Genomic DNA, 23,729 nt, shown 5'->3' with positions numbered 1-23,729 from the left:
GTGTATGCACAGCTGTAATGCATAGGACTGTGCTCCATTTAAAAGGCTGAGTAGTATAAAGCACAGAGGACCAGCTCAGCAGTCAGCGAGCGCTTATCTGCAAGTAGCCTTGAGGGTGCGGAGGAGCTTTTGCTGAGTGATTTGAAGTTGGTACTCCCTTAGCGAGAGAGTGTGTGAGAGTGTGTGTGTGTGTGTGTGTGTGTGTGTGTGTATCCAGACTCGAGGACTCATTAAAATGCTGGTTGTTCCCTCTTGTACTAGGGGAATCATTGGACCATGCTCCTTCCTAATGGACACACTGTTCCTTCCTCTTTTATCCATCTCACTCCCACTTATTCAATTACAAGCACTGAGACGAACTGCTACACCCAACTCTGTGTGTGTGTGTGTGCACGTGTGCTATATATGAGCCAATGTAGTGTCTGGTATGTATAAAAAGGAGAAGGCCATACTGTTAAAAGGTAACAGTGGACATTAAGACAGCCAATTACCAGTTAGGTATCATTACTTAACGAGCCTTTTCTTCTCATCATAAATAACACACATACTCAGATGCACACTCGCTCCCATGTACCATGTGTGATGTTGAGCTCGTTGCCCACAGCCAGGCTCCACACTTTGCCTCTGACACTGGGGGGGATGCCCTGCCACCACAGGTCTCTCACTCGTCGAGATGTACACCTGGTGGAGGGTTACATGTGGAAACACAGTTTCAGTTTAGCACATCATTTTACAGACGACTTAATTAATGAGATAAATTGGCCATGTAATATGTTTTATGCTCAGAGCAACACACTTGTATGTACATTTCATGTATCAAACTGAGGGCCTTCAACTTCTCTACTGTGTCACATGATGGTGCCATCAGGATGAGGACATCCTCATGTTTGCCAACATCTTCCCATAAACTCATCAGCAGAAGTAATGTGCAGTGAGTAAACCAGAACTGGTCTGGTGGGATCGCCAGTGTTGGTTTGGAAACTGATCCTCCCACACACACACACACACACACACAGTTCTTTATACATTCAGTCAGGTCTACTACGTTATTCCTTTCTCACAGTTTGAGCCATAGTAGAAATCATGCTCCAGCTCTGCTTTGTATTTGATTTCTAAGCTAACTGCTATGGATCAATAAAGGTGAATTGAACGCAGTGAGAGCAATATGCTGCATTTAATCTGACATGAAAGGAACCTGGACACTTTTCAACTTTTACATTCAATAACAGGTCCACTCACATTCAGGAATTTAAGCACAAAGACTTTAAGAACACATCAACCAGTGCCAGTATCAAAACAGTCAGCAGTACACTGTTCCTTGTTTTAAGAGATAGTTGGAACAGCAGTTCTTCTATGCTTTGTCTTTGTTTGTACTCACATTGCACTCCAGTTAGGCAGGATCTCCTGGTTCCAGGTCTGGGCGGCTGTGCCAATGCTCTCCTCCAGCTTACACCGGTCCTCCAGCTGCTTCTTTCTCCTCTGAGCATCCTTCAACTCTACAGACAGGGAAGTGGAGAGAGGTGGGAACAGTGGGAAAGGTTAATAGAAGAGGACAAAGGAGGAGGAAATACATTGCAAGTGTTTGCTTTAAATAACTTTAAAGATTCCAGGGTATTCTTGTTTGCAGTGGTTATGGATTCCAGTGATCCAGACAGGACCTGCAGCAGAATGTTCTGGTAGAAGACAGTAAAGGAACCTTGATTAATTGGTCATTAATTGCTCACCTCTCTTCTTGGCCTGGGCCACCATCTCTTCATACTGCTGTCGGTGCTTCTGTGCCTCCTCGGCTGGCTTGGCCGGCAGATTACTGGAAGGTAAAAACATGAGCGCAGGGAAGTGGGTGAGCGGCTTGGAGCTTGATTTGCATTTTTCCTGTTGAACAAAAATCTACTCTCTAAGACAACTGGGCAACTTGTGCTCGTGGTGATCATGCCATATGAGTGAAAACCCAAGAAAAGCTACTAAATGGACCTTTGTCAAATGGAAATATTAGTGTGGAGAAAAACTCAAAGTGCATTCATTAGCTTCTTTTGGAGCTTTCAACCACATCTCACTGCTCTGTGCCCACTACGTCTGCTGATGAACCCTAATTTGTGATTGAGAGCTCCAGAAAACACTAATAAATGCACATGTGATTATCTTTTTTTTTTTATAGCATGCTCATTCTGTAATTTCAGGTGATAACATTAGCATTTGTTTTACTGCAAATATTTTCTCTTTTTACACTTGTCGCAAGGAAATGTTTAACTGGTTCTTGTCAGTCCAGTTGAATGTTACTAATAAAATATTCCTCTCCTATTCTACAAGTATGAATAGCTGGTGCACTCTAGTGTTACCAAGCCAGCAACACTGAAACTTAAGCATGTGCATGTTTCTAGACATCTGGATGTCTACTTTATTTTTTTACCAGCAGGGGGAGACAGTGAAGAGGGAACAGAGGTGAGAGGCTGCATGCAGCAAAGGACCTGAGCAGCAGTTGATCTCAGTTTTGCCAGTCATGGTGACAGAATTAACTTCCTTGTGTTCACACAGGAAACTGGACTAAAATCATACTATTGTTTGTATTCGCCATGTTCCCCTGCAGCAGAGCTAATGTTGTGGCTGAGCAGCACCAATGAATGAAGGACGAAGCCCAGCATACCCCGTCTGTGTCTGTATGTTAACAGAATGCTAAAAAAGCGTAGAGTAATGGAGCCAGGCTGAGGGAGGGCCATTAAACTTTCAGCAGCACTTCTCTTTCACCGCCGAGCACAGACGCAGCGAGAGCTGCAATAGTACTGGATGACCCGTTACAGGAAGGAGGACTGATAAGGAAGGAATGAAGGGAGAAGATGGAGACGGACAGAGAACAGAGGTGGCTTCATTGTCTGAAACAGAAAAATGTGGGATGGTCCAACAATCTGCAGAGTGTGTTTACATACGCAGGTCTGTCCTCCAGTATAAGTGCGGTGGTGGAGAGGGGCTCAAAGTCCAGGTTTTTCCTCACGCTCTGCCTGGGAGATGTCGGGTTGCCAGGTCCAGCTCTGCCACTCTTTGTTTCATATTCCTGACAACAAAAGAGGCTTGATTTAGACACACAAGTTAAAGAGGAGGGTTTAAGGGAAACCGACTAGCTTTTAAAGTCAATTTCATTTGAGCTAAATTTAGTTTCACATTGCTGCTGGCGGTGAGAGGTCGGCAACACTTTCTCACACACACACACACACACACACACACACACACACACACACACACACACACACACACACACACACACACACACACACACACACACACACACACACACACACACACACACACACACACACACACACACACACACACACACACACACACACACACACACACACACACACACACACACACACACACACACACACACACACACACACACACACACACACACACACACACACACACACACACACACACACACACACACACACACAGTGTATAGCGCAGGGGAATTGGTGGATTAGTTGCTTTATATTCCAGGTCAAAGGGCATTCATGTGGCTGCAAAGCCTGAGAAAACTGCCATGAGGCTCACAGGTGACCTCAAAACTAATGCTGCGGTCAGACACAGACCACTGGGATGAAGCGGGTGTGGAGAGGATAAAGAATAGAGATGGTAGAGAGGACTTACATGTGTACATTGAGCCACACAGAAATACAGAGAAATGTCTTGACGACTTTGTGACAACGCTCTGTTGGACTCTGAGCATGTCAGCTGGTGTCTAATGAGGCTGCTCCACCACTGGGGGTGTGACACAGGCCTATAGGGAAAGGGGGCCATGTGACTTTCAGTCTGTTACAGCCAAGGCCTCAGAGCAGTTAACACAAGGCCAACTATCAGCTGACTTGCAGGTTGTGTATGTGTGTGTGTGTGTGTGTGTGTGTGGGGGGGGGGGGGGGGGGGTTGCAGCTCTGAGCTCCAAGTCAGCATTAAGGAGCTGCTAGAGCCCAGATAGTTCAGGGAAGACCTTTGGAGGAGCCTGTTGAAAAATACTGGTTAATTAGGGAGCTACTGTAAATAGGTCAAGTGCAATACGAGCGCACACACACATACCCCTCTGTGTGTCCAATATGGCCTCCAGCCTGCACTGAGCTGGTTAATAATGCAGGCCGAAGACTGCAAGCAATCAGCTTAACACCGTGCTGCCACAGGGCCGTTCACATTGATCAGCACAGGCCACGATGCAGGCAGGAAAATCTATTCCTGGTAGGAGCGTGTGAGTGTGCATGCATGACTGTTGGTGATGCAGCCCGTGGTATTAATCTGCCTTTTGTGTTGGTGTCTGCGGCACCAGGGCCTGCTCTCCATTGGCCCTGGGGGACAAATAAAGGTAATTCAATCAGATTGAATTTTTGCTTTAGGAGGAGGGCGGGACACCACAACACAAAAGAGAGAGGAGAGACATAAAAAGGCATAAAGTCACCCTGAATTAATGTTAATAGCCATGACCTTTACTTACACAGGGGGGTGGGAGGCTAGGTTCTTTACCGGGATGATAAAAAAAAAATGCCATAAAGATGAGAAAAAGCTAAAACAAGATTCTACAGCCATGCTAGCAGCTCTGTGAGGCTGTAATCTGACCTATGTATTATTTAACATGTTAGCATGCTAACATTTGGTAAATGGCAAATGGTTGCAAACGTAGTTAAACTGAAACTAAAGCTAAAATAAACAAAAAATGCTGTTGTGTGTTTTAAGCTATGAGAGAGCAGTCAGTAATATCTACTTTTATTAACTTCCAAAGGCTCGTAGAAGAAGTGTCACAGTTCAAAGTCATAGCCGGGTATCATCTAATTAATTAAATAAGGGGAGCAGGGTGATGTGAATGAGGAGAGAGGAGGAGATGGATGAAGGGAAAGCCGGAGAGATGAATGCTTAAAATATGACAGCAGATGACACTGAAGACGGAGAGAAATGAAGGGAGCTGATGAAGGGCAAGTGAGGCTGGAAGTTAAGCGTGCTAGTGGAAAACCATTCCAGGAGCATGGGGGTGATTCATGGGTGGGACTGCACTCAGTCCTGGGATGAGAGCAGAGCCTTACACAGAGGGTGAGTCACTATTCTCATGTGTGTACTTTCCCCTGCTTGTCGTCTTCTTCTTTTGCCAAGCATATCCTCACTTTCATCTGTTCGGCATCCGTCTCTCTCTCCCTCCCTCCCCTCCTATCCCTTCTGTGACTGCGCTGTGCCGAGCACTATCACCGGGCTGCAGGTTTGGTCTAAATCACCCTACGGCTGAGTAGAGGGGAGATTTCAGAGCCTGATAAAAAGGCCTTCTGTTTACATGTAATTTGAATTATGCTGAAGCTGACACCTTCCACTGACAGGAAGGTCTTTCATGGTTTTAAATTTGCACAGTTTATTCATGAGATGGATTTGCACCATTGGCTTCTGACTCATAACAGTCTACTCCTCAGACAGAGGAGCTGGAGCGACACATCTGATACAATAACTTCCTCTGTTTTGGACTCAGAATTCAATGCTGTAATCAAAATAGTCCCAACACTAGTGAAGTAAATGTTTTTGGCGGGTACTGTTTTTGGGGGGTTTGGTAAAATGGTGCTCAGACAGGTTGTAAACAATCCCCTAATTTAGCCAGGTTATCTAAACCACTATATTTTGAGGTTGAGCCGAATATGTGCGCACCTGAAATGTCACTAATAATCCCTTACTGCAACTACAGTAAGCACAGAGGGTCAAAGTTGAACCATGAATTTCACATACACCTTGGGTAATAATCTCTCAGTTTGCCTTCGTTTTTCTCTCCTAAAGTTTAGCTTGGAGGTTTGTTTTCAATCTGACCGTTTCTTGCCCATTGAACCTCCTTGTAACGAGATGCCACGTAACATGTATGTACTGCTGCTTGGTTCATTACAGACAGTGTGTACCCAAGGGAGCAGCTGCAGATCGATAAAAAAAGGTTAGTCTGAGCTTTGCGCCTGCAGAATGGATGATTACTGCAGACAGAGGGGGGACACAGGAAGAGGAGAATGAGGTGGGATGTGGGGGGAGGAGGGAAAGGGCAATCTGGCATCGGCTCAGCAGCAATGCAGGTGCTACAGACAAGGTGATGCACAAGCACGGGGCACGCGTGAAGCCGTGTGGAGGGGTATGTACGGAAAGGACGGTGCAGAGGACGTGCTGTGCAAATAGAGAAGTGAGGGGTGTAAAAGTATTGTGTGGGTGAGAAAGTAGCTGAACCGCTGCCAGTGCCACTGTCAGACCCTGGGGCAAAATCGAGTAGAGGCTGAGCACAGTACTGTACATCCCTGTGCCACTCAACAACTAATCCTACTGGTGAATCAGCACTTCAGCTGACGAGAGGAGAGCACAGAGAAAGGAGAAGGAAACAGATTACACATCACCACTTACTGACTCTTCCTGGAGCTCTGCTTACCATTTCTACTGCAACAGACTCCTTGTTTTGTCTGTGGCACTAACACTAAGGAAAGTGTGAGCTCAGGGACTCCCACCTTTGTACTCCAGTCTACAGTATGTGTCTAAGTTTGGCCAGGTTGAGGGGTTTTTATTCAACAAAGTGATCCTGCTTAGTGAGACAGGCCATCAGAATACATAACTTCAAACTGGCGTACTGATGCAAACAGATAATGAAGGGCCCTCGGCTCATAGTTAACTTTGCAGAAACAAGTGTACAACTGATCACACCACATAACTGGCTCCTCTGTGTTTCATGTTGCTACCTGGCAACAAAGACCAGAATCTTTGGTTATCTCGACGAATAAACTTGTTTTTTCTCATTTTTTTTCAACAATGGTAACAAATCCATCCCATCTCCTCCCTTCTGGGGTGGAACTTTACCCTTTCCGTGTCTGAGGTAGCAGCTTTTAGTTGATGGAATAGCAACTGTATCCCACAATGACCTGCCGCCATGGTGACCAGCTTTGTCGTGCTAGCGTTCAGGAAAGTCCTCCAATTTCCTGTTAGTGGTGTTAGAGCTCTCTGGCTGCACTGAATGGCTGCCATGCAGGCTGCTAATGGCCTTAAAACTAGAGACACTAGGAAGAATTCTCACACAATTACACTAAAGCACTACCTGGGTAGATGCATTTTGATGCTTCTTCCACATACTAAAAGGGCTAAGTGGGCTTGAAAAGACACCACACTTGCAAACGGTCCTCCTGTGCTGCCTTGGATTAATACCTGTGCATCATATCTTTGTGAAAACATCACTGGCTTCCTCGGTAATGTAAGCTGCAAGATGAAAAGCCACAGCGGGGTGCTTAGCCTTGTTTCACTGCATGCCAGACTCACAGCTTTTAACTGCAAATTGCTTGCGGCAGTCCCAGAGCAAAGCTCACCAGGCTCGGGACAAAGTGTGAATGAGTCAGATGGCCTCTGTGTGTTTGTTTGGCAGCTATTGTAGGACAGGCTACAAGTTCACTGACCACAAATGCCCCTCAAATTCTATCACAATACCGTCACAGCTTTGGGTGATATGACAGTGGATACCGTGCGATGTCCACAGGTAAAGATTTGGCTGCAGTTTTAGTGTGATCTCACAAATCCAGCTGCCTGGTAAGGTAATGTGATGTGGGCAGTCATGGAGGAGGAGAGAGAGACTGTAAACACAGAGCAGGAGGGGGCATGAAGTCAGGCTGGTGTTTATGTGCACCGATTACCTTCAAACCTGTAACCCTTGAAAATATTGCTCTTATTTGGAACCTTAAAGCTTCCATTTTGAGAGAATGTTAGATTCACCGTTTTGAGCCTTTAGTTTTGAAGACAAGTGGAGTCTTGTGTGAGGCAGTTGTTTTTGTCTGTACACTGAATTTACAGAACAATTACTGCATCAGGATACATACGTTACCTTTTCTATTTGTGAGGTAAGCTTACACCAGCACACTATTTAATTCCATTACAACTCAGTTCTTCCAGTGTTTTGTTTCTGCTCACTTCATTATCGAACAATTCCACTGAATGTGGGCTGTGCAAATGCTTTAGTCACACTGTTACCATATCCGAAAACTGCAAATGACGCCTATTAGATCTGATACAATGTTGCCGATGTGATTAAATATATCTGAATGAATTTCAAACAATGATTTCATTTGTATGTAGTGTTCTTTGGCACACAGCAGCCGACACTGCTGTTTGCACAGGGGAGCTGCTGAGGGGGAGCACAAGTCTGTTAGTGAGGCTGTAATGACCTGGCAGCTTTGTGGAGACAAAATGAAGACAATGTACAGTATCCAGACTAACAGATGGAACAACGAGCACTGACACCCAACGCTCAGATCTAATCCACTGCTTTTTTTCTAACCGAGCAGGTTTTACTGGGAAGCGGAAATAAACAGACTCCCACTGATTCAATCTGTCCAATGAGCTCTGTCTCCCTTTAACTGTACCAGCGATAACAGCAGGAGGAAATCCCTCGGCATGCCTCAAAAAGCCAAAATAGAAAAGAGACGTGCTGTCACACTGCTGCACGTGCTTTTGTTGAAGGCTACAGGTCGAGTTACATGCGATGAAGATGGCTCATCTCCTGAGCGGACATTCGGCCGTCAACACAAGCAGGAAACGGAACATTTTCATCACGACCCCGCTCCTCAACACAGCCACCACAAAGCACAGAGCTCCCACAAGCTGAAAGAGGCTATTATGTGAAACCTGAGCCGTCCTCTTCCCCCGCTGCCTCTCCGTCACGCTCTGACTACCAATGCCCTCCGCTACTGCCAGACAGGGGGAGACACAGTGGGTCACCGCGCTCACCCGCTGGTCCTCACAGTGCAAATGCTCACTCACCATGAACGCTGCGGTTCCTTACAGACAGCCAGTCCTCCGGTGGGTCTTCGTTTCCAAAACCCTAGCCTAGCGTCATCGCTGCTCCCGCGGGTTTACTCCTGGCAACAGGGCACCCGGGAGCCACAGGACGAGGATGAGGAGGAGGTGAAAAGGGAGGGCAGAGGGACAGTCAGGCTGCTGACAGAGGGACACACCCCGCATTGGAAACGATGCAGCAGCAGCAGCATGATACCCCTCTATCCCCCCCACCCTTCCTCTCTCTCTCTCTCTCTCTCTCTGTCTCTCTCTCCTGTGACGCTACGCTGAGCGGCTCTGCATCAGGTCTATTGCTGCTGCTGCTGTGTGCGCCTGTGTGTGTGTCAGCAAATCAGCACCGCCATGTGTTATTAGTCACCATTTCTGCACTGAGAGGAGCTCTGTGCTCTGCTGTGCCCTGACAGCCGTTCTGATCAACCCCAGAGTAATGGATCAGGTTCCAGCCGCTCAGCCTTCTGCCGTCCTAATCCAGTCGGGACTGAACGAGTAGCTGCAGCTCAAGTGCCCGAACAAGTTACAAAATCTAGCGCTCAGAGAGAATTCTTCCACTGCTTACTGGAGGATCCTCGCTGTTGATATTGGTCTGTTTGGCTACTGTGCACAACGTTACTTCTTTATGGTCAGATTGGATTTCTGCACTCGTGATGAATTAAACTTGATTTGTCAGGTATTTTTCTCGCTAGATTAGTCGAAAGCATTTCTTATTTTTCTTCTTATGTTACCTATACACAGTTTTGTAAGTACTGTAGATTCCCCAATATGTATATCGGTATCACAATACAAAATTACATTTAATGTGACTGACTGTAGTCATACTGCTCACTCCTAAGTGATCGAGCTGTCAACCAGAGACAAGTCAACAGAGTAAAAGTTTTGCGGTGAACGAACTTTCTATAGCTGCAGATCAGAAACTGAAACCAAAGACGTTTCCATGGTTTCAGTATGATGATGTTGCTACTATAGCACTAAAAGCCCAGCTTTATCAGGTGGGAGCCAATTTAATTTTTACCATCATGCAGGCCAAAGCGTAAAAGTACCAGTAGCATCATTCCAATGCATTTTTTCAACACTTCCCAGCAGGAAACAACATAATTTCTGAATCAACACCTTCCCTTAATGAGTCACTGAGCCTCCGACCTACAGTAACTGGCAGCGGTGGTGTCACGGTGCTGACTGAAAGCCTTCTGAGCGTCTGACACACTATGCTGGTTTTCCCTGTCACGTGCCACCACCTGTGAATGTTTCAGTTTTTTAAAACCGGCTGTGATGTGATGACGATTATGATTTGTTACAACAAATCAGATTCCATTGATCCTTCAACATCATCAAGAATCTTTACAGGACTTTTAGTGTCCCATGATGGTGTAATTGAAATGTTTTCATCCTGACCAGAACATTTATTTTTTGGATAAAACACTCAATGGTATTAAAATAATCTAAAGATACTGAATATCAGCACACCCGCTTCGGCCCAATTTATGCACAGCTATCCGTTACAGCTTTTATATCCCTCATTTATTAAAGTCTAGAAGGGCTTTAAATTACTTAAGTTAAAACCTCTGCTGGGAATATTGTCCAATTTTAATTCAGCCTCACTCCCTCATCCCAGTAGCTCAGACGTGCCTGGGCTACCACACAATGTGATTTAGAGGCTCAGCAGGATACGGAGCCATTACTTTCTTCAGCAGGCAGCAATTCACTGTGACCAGACTTCAGATATGAAGCAGCACCAAGTCCCCTGACTCACAGCAACAAAACTTGATTCACAGTGGTGGAAATGGCTCACGGTGTGTCTTGTAGCAGATGAACAATAACCCCAGCAAATAAAGCATGTCCCCACACACACACACACACACACACACAGTTTACTGACCCCGCCTTTGAACAGCAGCGTCAGCGGCAAGACAAAAGCTTGAAAGCCTAGCCTTGTTAACTGATTCCTGAGGTCCAATATAAGGTTACAACCACGAATGAGGTAGACTTAAGATATTAAACACATGTGGGTGTGTACACTAGCCTTTGTGTGAGCACCTGCACTTGTGCAAGAGGCAGCATTTCAGCCCTTCGGGTGTAATTTCTAACCAACACAACAAGACAGTCAACATAACAAGCTATTTGAGGCCAATGTGTGACATGTTAAAAGGGCTGATATACAAACTGTAGGAACTGCACATTAACAGGCCTTTCATCCAGGCTTCAGCAGCACAAAGAGCACAGAGGAGAGTGCTACTTCCCTGGTGTGAGACACCGGCTAAATGGCGGCACAATAACAGGTTTCCGCAGGCTCTAATTACAAGCTGCCATGTTGTTCTTTGGTTTATTTCACCAGCAGAGAGCTGTCGTGCTCTTTAATTGGGCCACAGACACTTTCCTGTCGGCCCTCTGAATGGCAGTGGGAAATTCTAAGTGGTCAGCTGGCTATCTAACAGGCTGCTCTCAGAGACCTTGACATTTTGAATTTCAGATTGCTGAGCGACACGAGCACGGCATCACATGCTCGTAGCACATTACGGTCACGCTGGGCTTAGAGTGCACAGAGCAACAGTAAAACTTAGTGACAGGTTAAAAACAAAGCCATCGGTGGGTAGTAATCTGATTTAGCTTGTACAAAGTAGATGCGGGGATCTTTTCGTTGTATTTTGGCTGCTTTGTTTTGTATATCAAGTAATTATTTCCACTGACAGTAGGTAGCTTACTAGTACAAGCAACACTACATCACTCTGAAAATAGCAACACTGCCCAAGTCTTCTGGGAACTGTAGTTGAACTATTGGCTACCCACTACATATAGAATCTTTACCCTTATATGACTCAAAGAAAGCTTATTACAAAAAGTAGTTCAATGTATTTGAATAGACATGCTTCTGAAACTTCCTGCACGCCACCTCTATATACTCCACATTAATGCTTCAGGTCCAACATCTGTCAGGTCAACATCCAGCCCTGTCCTTTCTATTATGATTCTAAGAACTGCTGGAAAAAAAAAAAAAAAAACAGTGACTGCTTTTCGTCATGTGGCGTTCTAAAAATAGCTAAAACAACCAAAGTCACTTAATGTCAGCGTTGCTGTTTAGCTGTTGCCGATGCTCCTGGGATTCAAGAGCACAACAGAGACGGACTCTGGTCCACAGTGATAACACAACATAACAGAGCTGTCAGTTGTTATGTCATCCGTCCTGAAAGGGAGTCATGATGTTGGCGTACTTGCTGGTCTTTAATTGTCCCACTGCACGGTGATAAGCTCTGCTGAAAGGCATTATTGCATCAGTCTTTAAACAACAGCTGTTCTGCAGTGCATTTTCAATGGAGGATTCAAAACCCATGCTGAAGTCAGCTACACTTGAAATCTTGATATCAATACACATATTCAATATCTGTGGTTGAATAAAACTTCAGTTTAATGAAATAGATTAAATAGTGCGTTATCTAAACATGTGTGTCAGACAGCTGTACATTTGGCCTCAGTTCGCAGGACCAACTGCAGAAACTTAAACCACAGCTGACAGGCTGCACCGAGGTCAGATTAACCAAATTCATATCATACATGCAGGGGTCTTGTTTTCAAGGATGGCTGAACCGTAAATATGTGAATGAAAGAGCTGACTTTGTTCAAATGTTATTAAGTAGATTGCTTTTTATATATGAGGAACTTAGATCACCCCATCTCATAATTAATACTTTGAAGTAATTTCTCAGGTTGAAAAAAAAAAAAAAAGGTCTTCATAGTCTGTGTTTACGGTCAGAGGAGATCTTCTGCTCAGAGGAGACAACTCCTCTGTTCAAGTAAAGTAAGGGCAGAACAAAATACACAGAAAACCAAACAAATGGTCTGCGAAACAAACAAACCTATTGTTGATTCATGTGATGAATATCTGGAATAGAACACACAACCCCACTGTGCAGAGCTTCAGATGTTGCCGTATAAACAACCAGGACACAGGATGCTTGAGGGAGCAGCGTCTGGCCGATATATTGCTGCTTTTAAAATCGGACTGAAGAAAATCGGAGAAAGTGATAGGATGGTTTCAGAGTAATCAGACCAGGTTTGTGTTCTGATCTTTTGCCTGGTCTTCATTTATCATGTGATAATGCTGCGATTCCCAAAATGAAGCCTCTACCTTTTGTATTCTCTTAGGGTCCTTGGCAGGGCCCTCCCGTGGTGGGACTTTCCCAAACAGCTTCCACCCTGGATCCCTCGGCTCCACCGGACGACTGTCCTTCACCCTCCTGGCAAACAGGCTCCTGAGGGAAAAGCGGAGGAAGGGGGGTGTAAATTTATCAGGTCATTAAGCCATAGAGCAAAAAGGTGGATTACTGTCTTCTTCACTGAAGGGCCCAGAGCTGCACTGTGTGTGTGTGTGTGTGTGTGTGTGTGTGTGTGTTTCCTCGCCACTGCTCCGGCTCACTACTGAGAACCTGTGGACTGAAGAACAGAAAGCGCAGCTGGCAATGACGTGTCGAATGACTATAATAAAACTCGACATAGAAGCTGTTACAGAGCAGCATTTGGAGACACCAGCACGCTACATGTCTCCATGATCAACCACATCAGCTGCTAAAAGGGTCTAGGAATATGAATACTTCAAAGGACTGTCTGCATTCAACAGTAAAACCCGCCTGAATGTTCCTCATCACCTGCTGTTTACACACTACATGCAAACTCTTCAACCGTGTTCTGTGGACCAGATATCCATCGGTGCAGGGCTGTCGCAGAGCTGTTAGAGAGGCCTTTAATTAAAAGCCTGAATAGAGGCAAGCTGTGAAAAGACATGACTAAAGTGGTGAAATAAAAAGCCTCTCCTGACCTGACCATGTGAATAACAGGCAAAGCAAAGCGCTGTGACATCAAAGAGCTGTTTTTCTAGGCTGACCCTCATCCAGAGGCAGTTCACCTTGGCAACTGCTTAATTGATCAATAGGAAACATTTGCTATATTTAACATTAGAAAGCCTTAGCGCTAAACAGCTTGAGTCGATGCCGCTTGTCCCAATCCTAGAGAACCCCGGAGAGGTGGAGAGGAGGTCTGACTGCATGCATCAATCGGACCTTTTACCTGCTGACTGTTACATGACCTGCCCAGACCACTCAGGGTCGCCTCCAGGGTGGTGATGACAGGTCACACGCAGCCAAACACGGAGCAGATATGGCTACTGGCTGCAGGCTTCATTCACAAGACAGACATGTGGCCTGCTGTGCTCTCTCAAGTTAAAGTTAAAATTACCATTTGAGAAAAAAAAAAAACTTAATGTAATGCCAGTGTCAATCCCTGCATTTACAGCGGACTAGTTGTAATGAAGGTAAATGGCAAATGTAGAAAAATCAAAAGTAGATTACTCGCTCAAAAATGTACTCAAGAATAAAAGCACCTGTAACCCATTACTACCAACTCCCGTTAATAACTGCTGAAAACCTAATTTCCCATGCTCAGTACATCCTTTCCCATACTGACAGCCATAGCAGTGATGGCGTAGGATAACGATAGAAAAGATACATAGAGTCAGGACAGAGAAGATCGAGTCTTGACAAAAAATGGAAATGAAGAGCATCACCGGTTCACTTTCACATGTAAAAATGATTGTAGTCGGCTTTAAGGAAGGTTTCATAACTAAATATGAAATTTTAACAACTCATTGGTTTAGAATTCTGTACTGTTCAATGCTGAGACCAGGGCTCCACGATGCACCAGTCAAACTACTTACTGTGGGACTATCTGCTCCAACAGAGCACCAGGCTGTGACCATTTTGGCCAAAGTGCTGCAGAGAAACTGCAGGTGACTTCATGCACTCTGAGCCAGAGAGACTTTCAGTCATATACAACCATCATAAAACAATGAAAAAGCCCTGTCCCTCTAAAATTACTGTTTCTATTTTAATACAATTAAAGAATGCATTAATGGAGCTCAATGATGCTTAATGAAGCAGATTTAAATGTGCAACACTGCCTCCAAGATGCATCCCCTTCAGGGTTATAACAGAGGGTAACAACTCAACAAAGTCATGAGAGATGAAGGGGAGAAAAAAAAAAAAACAACTTACATGTGGTTATAAATAGTAACACCACTGCTGTCACGCAAAACAGCTCAATCTAACAACTTTTACAGCCACCCAGCACAGTGTAAACAGATAGTTCTTCCTGATATCAGGGGTATCAGGGTGATATAAAGGAGCTGTAGGTTACTGATTGAAGCGACGGCTGACAAAACACAAACACTAGAGTCACTTCATGTGTGACTGGTCAAAGTCAAACATCCTGACTAGTCATTCGCAGTCCGCCATGATGACTTAGGCAAGTAACCACAGATACACATTAACCAGACCGCCACTGTATGTGAAGACATCAGTTTCTCTTTATATATCAGTTTCCCACGGCAACCTGAAATCGATCCCAAACCATTTCATACTGTAAGTGACCGGTGACAAGTCATACCTAACCCTGACAAAATCTAGGTTTAAATTCCACCGAAGGGGTCTGCAGTCAGACTACGAGGCCTTATAGCACCTTTCCTGTTATTTACTCTCCAGTAGTAACACCTCACTCCCGTTTCTCGTCAGTCCTGCATATTTTCCACTCTGCTTACCGATACTGTGGTGCACAGAGATAATGCAAGCAGTGGGAGGCATTTCCTCATTCTGTGGTTGATTTAAGGGTTTAATGAAGAAGTTGAATGACGTTCACGTTATGTCTGGACAGATTGTGAACGCAGTCCAACACGCAGTCAGAGGTGTTCTATCAGTGACATTTAGACTTGTGTTCTTCAGCTGGTTTCAGAACTGCACTGAACGGAGCCGGCAGCTTTGTCACCACCCTTCTTTTCTGAGAAAGATAATAGAAAAATCCTGAAAGACATAAGGCATCTGACACCGCGGAGCAACATTTTACAGTCTGCGTAGAGCTGCTAATGGGAGCTGCCATTTGAGTACGAGAATATCTGCTGTAAACAACGCAACCCAACTCCACCCACAGAAAACACAAAGGAGGAAACATCAGCTTTCAGGTCATAAAGAAGTAAAGGGAGAGTGAAGAAGATTACAACCTGATCTAAAGAGAGGGGCTAATAATATTAAGAGTTTGACCAGTGAAAGAATTGTTATTATCTTATTAGAGCATTCAACTATACCTCTCATGGACTTGAGTGTTTAGACACAATCATGCTCTTATTATAACCTGCTATAATGTGACCAAGGTTTGATACTTAGGTCGCATAATGACAACTGAGCAGACTAGATTTGCTGAAGAAGACCATGGGAGGCAGCTGAAAGCCTTGTGTAAAGACTTCTTCTTGGTCAAACAATAATAGCAAATGTTCAAGCTCAACCAGTGGAGTATTCATGACCTGTACAGGAAAAAGTCAGAGTTTACATAAACAGATTCCTTTTAGTAAAAAAATGCAGATCATCCAAGAATATCACCAAAGCAGAGCCAAGCTGAGCGGAAAAATAACTGTAACCAGCCTTTTAAACGTGGGGCGTGATGAACCTGAGTAACCCCAGGAGCCACCATAAAACAATGATGCATAGATCGAAGGGCAGAGGCCGACTGAGCAGCACCTTTACAAAGCAAAGCCTGGCTCTCAGTCTCCACTTTCAACACCGTCAACTCTAGATTTAATGTACACGTTCAGATCATCAAGCGTTCATTAATGCCACCAAACAAACGTCCACAGAGCTGGAACACGTTTCGCATTCAATCCAGGCCCAATGTGCCTCAACGTGACAGCTGAATGCTTGTGGCCATGGTCGAGTGCTCAAGTGGAACAGCTAGAAAATCCAAGGGGGCTGGCAGAGGTGCTTGTTCGTACGTTGAATTCAAGCGGAGGCTTTGCACTGCACTGGTTTGTGGCAAAGTCTCCCAAGAATATGAGGATGTCACTGCGCTTGTGTTCAGTTTAGTGTGCACAAATAAGGGGATAAGGTCTCCCAGTGGTTCGTACGCTTCAACTAACAGTGAGGATATCTGGCATGGAAATACCAAACAAGCTGGTACAAGATGAGTGAAAGCAGAGTACATCAAGTTCCCCCCCATCATAAAAGACACGTGGGCAGGGTGTAAAGTCGCTCCGAGCTGTCAAACACACTGAATCCAAACACCAGTGTGCATTTAGTCCCATAGCACAAAAGGAAGGATGTGGCTTTTAAGTCTGTTGCTTGCTTGCATATAAATATACACAGAAATCAACACCATGTCCACCACAAAACAAAGTTTTTATGTCATCATACCTGTCGATGTACAGAAGAAGTGATGGGGCTGCCATCCTGCTGTCACCACAAAGCACTGAATCAAAGTCCAGAAAAACACCCACTGGAGGTTGAATTTTCAAAGAAGTTAAGGGTAAATTAAGGAGAAGCAAAACTCCTGACGAAGTCAAAGCACTCCTTCAGTCAATATTCAGGCTCCTAACTGCCACAGTTTTAGAGGAAAAAAGTCCCACACAGCCACTGTGCTGAGGCAGAGTGAGACTGTGGAGGAGCAGGCAGAGAGAGGCCTGCCTTAACAAATGGGAGGGGAGGAATGGGTGTGAGAAGGAGTGCGAAGGCAGCTGAGGGAATGAGTAACTTCTCCATGTGAGGGAGGAGGGATAACAGAGAGAGAGAGATAGGAGGACAGAATAGTAAAGGGAAAGGGAGGTACTACCATTCAATGCTAGATATATCACACTAAATCTAACTGATTCAATCTAAAATCAATCAGTGCAAAGACAACAGTTGAGGTCTGTGTGAGGGACCAGGGACACCTTCTCAGACATCTTCTTACCTAGAAAAGCCACTGGAATCAATAGTGAGAGACAGAACAGTGGCCTGTAAATACTTTCCTGGATATCCATCCGATAGTTATTGAGCTTTTCAGTCTGGACCAAAGTGGTGAAATTACCAACTGAGCAGCCGACAGCATCGTCAGCAGAGCCACAGCACCAGTGAGCCGGACTGGCTCAGTATCAGCCCGCAAATTCTATTCCAGTACAGCTCTACTCCAAAATGGAATTTTACTGCATGACATCGATTATTAAATGGATATTTTATTGATTATGTTCATTTATGGAAGTAATATGTAATAATCCTATTAATACTTCTTTATTTAATTCATGATCCAGCTCTGTACTGCTTGTACTAAAAGGTTTTTATTACAACTTTTAAAGCACTCTGCAGGTCTTACAACCTTGAAGAAAAACCTTGAGCCTCGTCCAATCACACACACACACACACACACACACACACACACACACACACACACACACACACACACACACACACACACACACACACACACACACACACACACACACACACACACACACACACACACACACACACACACACACACACACACACACACACACACACACACACACACACACACACACACACACACACGGGCGTCACAAAACAACACAGCAGGTGTCAGGTTACAGCTGTGAAAAGAATTGTCTACCAGCAGCCTGGCTGAAAAAAGAAAAGAAGTTGGAGTGGGTGATATAAAATTCCCTTCCCCGTTCATTAAAGGGGAACTCCTCAGCAGACAGTGGAATGTGGCAAAGCAGGGAACAAAAGGCCAGGCTGATGGTTTTCTAGTGGTTAAATGGTATCAGAGTCAGTGAGTGTGAAACCAACTTTAGAACCACTTCAAGGAGCATCAACCTAACTTGGCTGAAATGCAAACGAACACTATAAGAGGGGTCTTTGTGGGTAAACGTAAACCGCTAACAAAGGATCCAGCGGCCACTCAAGGCATGTCAATGGGTCGTCGTGTTTGAGGTTCAGGTTCATATAAACACTGTGAGGCTGATGACAAAAAACATAAAGTAATCACTATCATCATTATCAGAAAGTTACAACACCGCTCCCCTCCCCCCAGCTGCTCTGCAATATACACACATCTGTTTAAGAGAAAGGAACGCCGCACCCTCAGTCACACACACCTACTGAATAAGGAAGTAACACTTTACATGCAACAGCATCACAATATCCTTTATAATCCAGTCAGTAACTCTTAGCTTAATCGGCGGTGCTGGATGGTTTCTTCGCAGTTTAGATGCAGATGGTGGGATTTGGGGTACTGGGACGTGATGTCTGCAGGTGTGACCGTATTTCTTTGAAAGCATGAAACCCCTGGCTTTTGTCAGCCAGCTTTTATTGGTGTGTTCATGTGTTGTTCTTATTTGTCTTCTTGTCCTTGCTTTGAGCCGGTTCGCTGAAGCGATACTGCAGCGAGAACAGTGCAGAGCCTTAAAAGCATACTTCACTAATGTTGTGCCATGTTAAGCACGAGAGAGGGTCACAACGGGGGTGAGCTGTAGTACGCAAGAGTGCCGGGGGCAGGGGTGAGAGGTGGTGTCTTGGCTAAGCAAGGTTTGTAAAGCGACTTGAGCAATGCCTACTTCTGTACGGCTCCAATAAGGCCTCCAACAAAGAGTGTGAGATGAGAGGCGTAATTAGCTCAACGAGGCTGCCTACAATGCTCCTTCTTCATAGGCTACACACTCAATTTCCCATTAAAACAAAGGGGGACAGTTTAGGCCTTATCTCTCTTCAGGCCCACATGATATCTTTTTAAGTATCATATTTTTTGCTTACATTCTTTTATTCATTTTGTTTTATAAGACAATTTTTTATTTGAATCTTTAAAATGTGATCCTTTTTCCTCCCAACAAACATCAGCTTGTTACCATAAGTGCTAACACGTTACTTTAACCCCTCCATAACCATTTCAGATACATTTTGTATTTTAGAGACTGATATTCTGAACCAGATCTGAACTTACTTGTTGAGTAAGCTTGCGAGAGGCCCCAGTTTCTTTTGCCTGCCATCCTCTTCCTGCTGCGGGCCACCTGACCCCGGATGTGGTCTTACAGGGCTCCAGAAGTCTCTGGGATGTCCCGGCGGCGACGACGACAGCGTCACGTCTGAGAAGTGAGCGGCACCCCCGTCATCCGTCTCCAGGGTAACAATGGCGCTGGAGTCGGAGGTGACGGTGAAATCCAAGATGTCTTCATTGGAGACCGACAGCTCGGTGCTCATGCTGGACACGCTGCACACAGAGATGTCGTCGCTGCGGTTTAAGGCTCCGCCCCCGACACTCATCCCCGCGGTGGCGGACAATCTGAGGGCGGGGCTGAAGAGGCGGATGGAGTCGAAGCCGCTGCGGGGAAAGGTGGAGGATTTGCGGATGGCGTTGCCGTCAGCGGGGTCATCATGCAAAGGTAAGGTGGCAGGAGAGCCGTGCCTGGAGTCCAGGATGAGGCCTGGGCGTTGGTGGCCGTGGAGGATGGGCTCTGGGGGGTTGATCTCCAGAGTTGGGATGCCGGAGTCCTGGGAGGACAAGCTGTTGCTGTCCTGGGTCAGGTCTGAGAAGCTTTTCTGGGGGCTGCTGTAGTAGATGGGGGTGCAGGACGGCAGGACGGGCTCGCTGTGCGGGGTCGTGCTGGGGTCATGGCAGTGGTGGTTGGTCGGGTCTTTCACTACACAGCCGTTCTCAACTATGGCTCCTCCAGACACACCTTCAACACAATGTTAAATACAAACAAATAAATACAAGAAATACAATAAAATAATTGCCATAAAACCGTCTAATCCAAAGCCTGGCGGAAGAAGAGGACTTTCAGTTTGTGTTAAAGGCAACGGCTCGAGGCATGAAAACTAAAAGCGGTCACACCTAAAGGTTTTGTCCTCTGGAACAACTAAAAGTAATTGTTCCAGAGGACGCCGAGGGCCGTCCTGGTTCATAAATTGGAAGCATGTCAGACAAAGAAATGTAGCCAGGAAGGAGAAAACTGCTAGCAGCTAACAGATGCAAACAATGAAGCTTTGAAAATCGTTTTTTTTTTTTTTTTAAATCAGATTTCCAAATGTTTTCTGGACAGAGGAGACATTTCATTTGTTAGGCCTCAATTATGCATTTTGGTGAAAAATACCAACTTTTTACCACTCACCAGTACCTTTATTTCTGGAGCCAGCTATGTATTTTAAGGTATTTTATCACGTTTTGTGCGATTTTATGTTTCCATGCTTTTCTTCTGTCACCATAGTTATTTTATTTTAACTTTTATTTAAAAAAAATGTATCTACAATATATATTACTGATGGATTGTTTATTAGGTCATTTATCAACCATATCTATGCTGCGTTTCTCAGTTTTGGATCATTGGCTTGTGGCCCGTTGATTTGAGAGGACAAGTGTCTCCGAGGCGTCCCCCTGGGCTCTGAGGCATTGTGATCAAGGCTAATTACCAACCAGGTAATGTGGGACCAGAGGGGTTCAGCATCTGCTAATTAGTTTATGGTCATTTGAGTAATTGTTTTGTTCGGTAATGCTCTACGCATAAAAGCAGGTGACACTATTATGCACTAATAGGTGCTCCTCTGAGTTACAGTTAGGATCAAAGCCCTTCGCTGTATCAGATAATCTTGTACTTACATGGTGCAGATTCCTAATTAAACGTGTGCTTTATCAAGTACTAAGTACTTCAGACATAATACAGAGAATGTGGGGAGAAGGTGGGGCTCAGCAGGGACCCAGAGCCACCTAGACGGTTAATCCAGCCCCGACTCTGATTGCATTTTTCACAAATTTTCTGGATATCTCATCAGTTTTTAAAAAGACAATCGCAAATTGACAGTGGCAGCTCTAATAAATACAATCACTCAAATGCTTCCTCTAATTGAGCGGGGCACCAGAGAGGCGTGAAGAAGCCTTGAAAGGAGCAAAGTAACCCCACTGTAACCAGGCTGTAACTGGAGTCTGCACTGTAATGTGAACAGGGCCCCAGCAGGGCTGCATCATGCTTTAACACCAGCTGGGAAGTTAAGCTAAAGCTAGTGTGTCTAAGCTCTCAGGCTGCACTAATAGTGCTGCTGGCTCTCGTGGACAGAGACATACGCACCCCACCACCCCACCGTTACACGCTCACACATGAATTTTGCAGATCCTTCTTGCTTCAGATACATTTTACAGCACACTGGCGCCATAAGAGTGCTGCTGCACGTTCAGGTGTTTGGTTTTTTCCCCAACTGGGGGATGCCGTCAAACACGAATACACTTAAAGTCCAGCCTGAACACAGAGCCTAATGCTTTCCAAATGGTTGACACACAAAGCCAGATTCTTACCCAAGCTCTAAACCCTGACCTGCAGGTGGTCATGTGAGCCTGGCAGACTTTGTCCCAAAACACAGCAACAGGTTGTTCCTGTGCCGCTGTGGAAATAATCTACAGCCAGAGATCACCACTGAAAATGTCAGAATCTGTACAAACTCACTATTACGATTAGCATGCACTACTGAACGACTGGCATCCCTGTTTGAAATAGGCACATCGAGGACATTTTCTCTTTTAACTCAGGTGGGATAACATCAGAAATTGTGAAATGTGGGCAAAAACACAAGTGGTTTATAAGAAAGTGGTTCTCGGTTTGTGTTAAGACACAATTCACATTTCTAAGTGGCACTTCCTCAGCCACAGAGTGGAATGCAAAGAAGAATCCAACTAGTGAAAAGTCCCTTCAAAGTTTACCTGAGCGTGTGCTGCTTTTTTACTTTAAATGAATACTGAATTCACGACTGGCTGCAGCAGTCATTGATTATACACAGTGTGGTTAACATTTTATCTCACCTGAGGTATATTAAATGTATGCCGAATTGAACAATGGATACAATCAATTAAAAAATGCTACGTGTCATGATTTACCAGCGGTGTAAAGTGTCAATATCCAAGGCTGTTTTTAACTTTAACTATTTTTGTGCGCAGTTTGGCGTGACCTTTAACGTTACCAAGGAGCAGCGCCTTCAGTGTCGGGGCAGAGTTTTAGTGGCGGATGTGTTGAACGCTCAGGAGACAGAGGGAGCACACTATCACGGTGACCTACCGCAGCGGCTGTCGTCTCTCCGCTCCTGGGCACCGCGGGCCGTGTTCGCCATGGCGCCGTGGGGGTCGGTGCTACAGGTGGGTGGCAGGTAGCCGCCGGCCGGGGCGGTCCATGATGCTGCTGTGACTACTGCTGTACCACCATCACCTCCCAGCCTCCTCAGCGCAGCTTAACGCACACAAACAGCAGCGGTGTGAGCACATTTGTCGGGACAAACACATATATTCGCCTCAAGATTTTAAAAAATTAAAAAAAAAAAAAAAAAAAAAACCAAGGCCGGCTGGTGAACACGAGCCCTCGTCGAGCCGGACTTGCTCGCCAAGAGCACTTGCTGCTGACGCCAACTCACTGATTTTTTTTTTTTTTTTTTTTTTTTTTTACCAGTGCTTCCTCAAGTGCGACCACATGAAGTTAAAATGCGAGAGACATTTTTTTCATCTCCCAGCATCCCCGCAGGAGAGGAAACACTCCTCCGGAGCTGAGCGAATTACACGAACAAGCACAATTCCCAAGTTTGCCCGGCATCGTTTACATTTCATTACCTGTCTCGATGCTTCCGCCGCCATTTTAAAACAAACTTGTACCGTGAGTGCGGTGTAATCGAGTCAGGAGCGTCGATGGATTCACCTGTCTGGACCTGAAGGCATTAATAATCGACCCCAGCGAGCGGAGCGCGCTCACAGTTTGAGGACGTTTAGGAAAGAAAAGGCAATAATTAATTAGAATTACTACAAGTGATCATCAGTGGATTACCAGTAACTTTATTTGTCTAATTCAGAGCGTTTCAGTTCTCAGGCTCTAAAATAGTGTTTTGGACAGTAAGAAATGCACCTGGTCCACCTGTTCATTAAAAGCTACTCACCGGAAGAGCTTTACAAAAGGAACTAATTAGAAAAAGATTTGGAATTTATCCTGTAAGTATTTATTGATTTATTAAATAAGAACCCCATGCAGAAATACCCAGCACGACTCTGATTGGGGTTGAATACATGGAAAGGCTATAAATTCAAAGAATGTTATATTACTAACCCAAGCATTGGGTTTTTAGCAACATTTCACATCC

General features: G+C 45.0%; 1 protein-coding gene across 1 annotated transcript in view; it reads right to left on the bottom strand.

Annotated features, from left to right (window-relative positions):
- The window catches only part of tbc1d14 (TBC1 domain family, member 14), a 30,337-nt gene extending 7,090 nt beyond the window's left edge, over positions 1–23,247 (bottom strand). The window contains exons 1-8 of the mRNA XM_070854445.1: positions 23,209–23,247; positions 22,667–22,834; positions 19,570–20,305; positions 12,932–13,055; positions 2,922–3,046; positions 1,725–1,807; positions 1,379–1,496; positions 575–681 (exon numbers count right to left, since the gene is read on the bottom strand). Coding sequence (XP_070710546.1) covers positions 575–681; positions 1,379–1,496; positions 1,725–1,807; positions 2,922–3,046; positions 12,932–13,055; positions 19,570–20,305; positions 22,667–22,718 — 1,345 coding nt within the window. The 5' untranslated portion in view covers positions 22,719–22,834; positions 23,209–23,247. The remainder of the gene's footprint in view (positions 1–574; positions 682–1,378; positions 1,497–1,724; positions 1,808–2,921; positions 3,047–12,931; positions 13,056–19,569; positions 20,306–22,666; positions 22,835–23,208) is intronic.
- Positions 23,248–23,729: the final 482 nt, after the last annotated feature.

This window comes from Pempheris klunzingeri, chromosome 23 (genome assembly GCF_042242105.1).
Source record: "Pempheris klunzingeri isolate RE-2024b chromosome 23, fPemKlu1.hap1, whole genome shotgun sequence".
Lineage (NCBI taxonomy): Eukaryota > Metazoa > Chordata > Actinopteri > Acropomatiformes > Pempheridae > Pempheris > Pempheris klunzingeri.
Note: the sequence above shows the minus strand (reverse complement) of the source record. Positions and strands in the feature narration are given on the sequence as shown.